This window comes from Pteropus vampyrus, unplaced genomic scaffold (assembly GCF_000151845.1).
Source record: "Pteropus vampyrus isolate Shadow unplaced genomic scaffold, Pvam_2.0 Scaffold9, whole genome shotgun sequence".
NCBI lineage: Eukaryota > Metazoa > Chordata > Mammalia > Chiroptera > Pteropodidae > Pteropus > Pteropus vampyrus.
The window spans coordinates 13,993,014-13,997,445 of NW_011888790.1; the positions used below are offsets into that span (position 1 = coordinate 13,993,014).

General features: G+C 32.6%; 1 protein-coding gene across 1 annotated transcript in view; it reads right to left on the reverse strand.

Moving 5' to 3' along the window:
* The window catches only part of PPFIA2 (PTPRF interacting protein alpha 2), a 465,706-nt gene that overhangs the window by 40,138 nt on the left and 421,136 nt on the right, over positions 1–4,432 (reverse strand). The window contains 1 exon segment of the mRNA XM_011374878.1: positions 906–1,000. Within this exon segment, the coding sequence (XP_011373180.1) occupies positions 906–1,000 (95 nt within the window).

The following is a 4,432-nucleotide window of genomic DNA, read 5'->3' on the forward strand; positions in this document are numbered from 1 at the left end:
ACCATGCTGTATATGAATGTATACAAAGTTTGTCGTTATGTATACACACTCATACACACACATGTGAGAAATCTTATAGAAAATAAATTGAAGTGGAAAAAGTAGCTGCATCTCTCTAACAAAGTTTTGTGGTGATCAAATAGATTTCAATAACAGCCAACAAACAAGCAAAACTAAAAGACAAAATCGAACGCAATAAGCTAAACCAGAAATGTAAGTAACATTGACATTTTTATCTATCACAAACTAGATAATCAATTTTTCAAGCCGAGATAAAACTGAAAGGGTATTAAAGTTTTAAAAAGTTGCTGAGGATAAAATGCATGTCATCTCCAACTTTGTAACTTAAAATTTAAAATGGCTATATATATTTTTAAAGTGGACAATTACAATCAGAGCCGCAAGAATTTCTTTAAGCCTGTGCTTTGAATACCAAATGAACAGAATATATATTTTTTTGTGAGTGTGGAGAGGTCAAGCTCTGTATCTGAGATGGTAAAGTACAAGAAACTAAATAATTATATTAAAAACTAGTATTCAATCTGAACTTTTCTATTACGAGTTTAATTGGGTTTGGTAATATATATTACCTATGAATGTGCCTAATATTAAGTGATATTTGTTACCAATGTTGAAAAATGAATAAAAAATTGTTATTAAATTATTGTTATTTGCATATTACAGATATGATATCAACTACATTATAACAATCTAGCACTGTTTCCTTTAAAAATGTCCAAGTTATCATAACAAAATAAAATAAAACCATAATAAAAACTGTTATCGCTGCATATCACTATGTAAATGTACCCCATTACTTTCATTTATAGTAAACAAAATAGGTTTTTCATCCACATAGCAGCAAAATAACTTTCCTCACGTTCAACAGGGCTGTAAAGACTAACCGTTTTCGTTGGAGCTGCAAGATTTTCCATTTCTTCATGGGTCACCCAAACGTTGCCTGAAGGCTAGTGAGGAGGCCCAGAGGGAAGCAGCAGGATCCAGGGAGGGGAGCAGTGGTAAAGAAGAAAGGCAGCACCACTGTGAATTAACAGCACCACACCAACACGACAGTGCTCCTGCCTCTACAGCATGCACGAGAGAGACAGCATTGCTGGTTTGTTCATAGCTCCCTTTTTCTTCTACTTAAAAAGATTAAATAGAAAGAGGTATGCTGTGAAGCTCATGTGAGATAGATTTTAAATGACACTTCTGTGCTTCTGAATTAGGAAAAAGGCTTAATCAAAATTTGTATTTCAAAGGTATGTGGCTATTAGATCCATTATTTGTAATCATGGAGAACTGATTACAGTTGATCTGTAGAAGAGTGTATTTTTATTTTTTCTTCAGAAAACAAAAGTGCATGTGCTTTGTTGTGTTATTACCAATATTTGATCCACAGAGTTTGGAGTCTTCGATGTCCTTGGAAAGAGAAAATTGGTCGTCAATACAAAGCTGAAAGCATTGTCATTACCTGTCTGGAAACCAATGTCAGCTTTTCCCAAATGTGTTCTTCCTTTTACAATTCAGTAAACATGTTTTTTTTTTTTTCTATTCTTATAGAGGAAAAAGAAGTGAAATCCTATTTTTGATTTAATAAAAGGTATTTTTCAGCCTCACTGAATACTGTCAGAAATTACAAAGCCTAAGTTTTCTAAGTTTTCAGCAGTCTCCTATACCATTATAGAGAACATGATGTAAAAGAAAATTTTCTCTCTAGAAGGCACTATTCTATTCTGATATCTCGTTTACTTTCTAAATGAAACAACCCATGACATTTATTCTATACATTTAATAATGTACAATTTCTAAACCAAAGTCCATGTGGTAACATAAAGATCAAGCACATCATTGATGGTAATGACCATTGGGAACCACTTCTCATCAACTTTTACCACTTCATTGAGAAGTCTTTACAGACTTTACAAGGTTGTCCGAGTACATCAATCCTATAGTTACAATGGAATTTACAACCTACTTATTGCTTGTTGCTTGCTCTGGAAGGGGTATAGTTTAAAAAAACTGATGGTTGATACCCTAACATGTTACCACCATCATTCTCTTTGGCCTTTTCTACCATTCACATAAGTACCATGTTTGATTTTCCTTCTATCATAAATAATACAATTTAATATAATTTAAAAAGTTACTACATACAAAATAAAATGATGAATATAATTCAATATAAGAGGAATTTCATACATAAGAAAATTACTTATATATATAACTGAGTAACAAAAGGGAGTTGAGTTATAAATATTCATAATTATAAGTAAATCACTTGGGCATAAAAAATCCCCCCAAATAGGCATATATATGTACAGAATTCTCATTCTTCTACCATTTGGAAAAAAAAAGTATATCTGATTTTTTTCCTATAAGATAAAACTGCATACACCTGTAAAATATATTTAGAATACAGAAGTCATCCGTCATTAAAAGCCCTTCCCCACTACTCCCAGTTTTTGGGAATGATGCTTATTATAAACAGAAAGTTGTGTATAAATACAACTTCATATTTATATTATATTACATATAAATACAAATTTAATCATTAAATCATTTGGAAAAAATTGCTTTTATTGACTGCATGAGGAGCGTGTTATGCTAAAAAGAACTTTATACTCATCTGTCACATTCTCTTTGTACTCAGTAGTTACTTTGCCCTAGTGCCTATATTGTTTTCGAAGTGAGCTTCAGTGATTACCTGAGAGGAAATTTATTTAAGCCAATATTAATTTATAATGATTTCTGTAGCCTCTACATTAATTGTGACTCAGAATAATAAAGATCTCCCTCCTCGTATAAGAAACTTGACCAGTATTATCTCATCCTGGAATACATACATGTATTATCCCTTTTACAGTTTATCTTAAAGTCTATATTTGCCAGGCTACTACCATATTTTGGGATGGGCAAGATGCTGGAAGCTATGGTTTTATCTATATCTTTATATGCAAAATGAGCATATACCCAGAGCAACTTTCTAAACTACGGCTGGCAATCTTTCTAAAATTATATGTTAGTTGTTCACCTTTGATCTGCAGTTTTACTTGTAAGAAGCATTGCATGCTCTAGTATCTTGTAAAGTAACTTATAAAATGGCTTCTACACAGCCCAATCAATTACTATTAGTAGAGATTTTAACAAGTTTATTTTATAAGCAAGCTCAGATGTTTATGTTTTTCAGATTTCTTTCTTTTCACCACCAATTTAAGGGGTGGAGATTTCATCTAGGCAATTCATAAAGGGGTGATTTAGAGCATGAGAGCTTTAACAAAGAGATTATCTTAGAGACTAGCTAGCGTGGGAGGCTTTGAGCAACCAAAGGAGATAAAGACACTGGTGCCTTGGGTCTGAGAATAAAGACAGTGCAAAAAGTAAGTTGGAAAAGCATAAAGGAATAGCATCATATAATTTGGTTGTGGTTCTCTGAGAGCCACTGAAAATCATCTACTCACTGCCCTTGGAATTCCATACTACAATCTCTAATTACTGAGCTGCAGAATGCAAACCAGCAGTCATTTTTGTATGTGTTGGGGGGGAGGGGGCGGGGGCGGGGCTAATATCAGCTGAATCTAACAGGTGATTTATAAAATTTTGAGTATTCGGCAATTTAACAAATTATAATCAAGAGGTTTGAGTTCCAGCAGTGTCAGTTTTCAGTAACTACCCTAGGACGTTTTCTAAAACTCTCTAAAATTTAGACTCTACTTTTGTTAAGTGGGCTAAAATTACATACTTCACACTAGAAAAATACTGAAAAGTTCATATTATGATATGATATGCTCTGATACAGGGCTGGGAATAAGATGAGGCAGGCCAGGTGCCAAGGGGACTAAATTTAAGGAACCACTCACTTTCAGGGTTTTGCAAGTGTAGGGTTGGCTCCTGACGGTGAATACTTCCTTAAATGTTGTGTTTGAGGTACCTCTTTGCCTCATCTTATGGTCCAGATGGAGTAGGATATTTAAATAGTATTATCAAATGAGAACTGGAAGAAAAATTCCTAAAGGATATTGAAGATTAAATCACTTACCCAATTAAATCATTCAGGGGAGAGTTATGACATAAAATAAATATTAAAATGAGCTTAATAAATAATTTATAAAAATTAATTAGGAGAAAATAATTAATTCTCTTGCTGTCAGAAATATAAAATAAGTAAAGCAATCAGACCTCAGAATAATCTTAAACCTTCCCTAGCTGGAAGTAACTTCTATTACTACTTAGGTTATTTTGAGGTATTTTTACTTTATAATTGAAATACAAAGTAAATTGACTTGAAATTTACTTTCCACATTCAATATGCCCGAGATGCACATTCTCTTTTCTGAATTTATGTTTCTCATTATAAGAGGAGAAATATTTCCCATTATAATGACTAGTATTTAGATATTTATATCTCATCTAATTTACACCAAAGATTGAG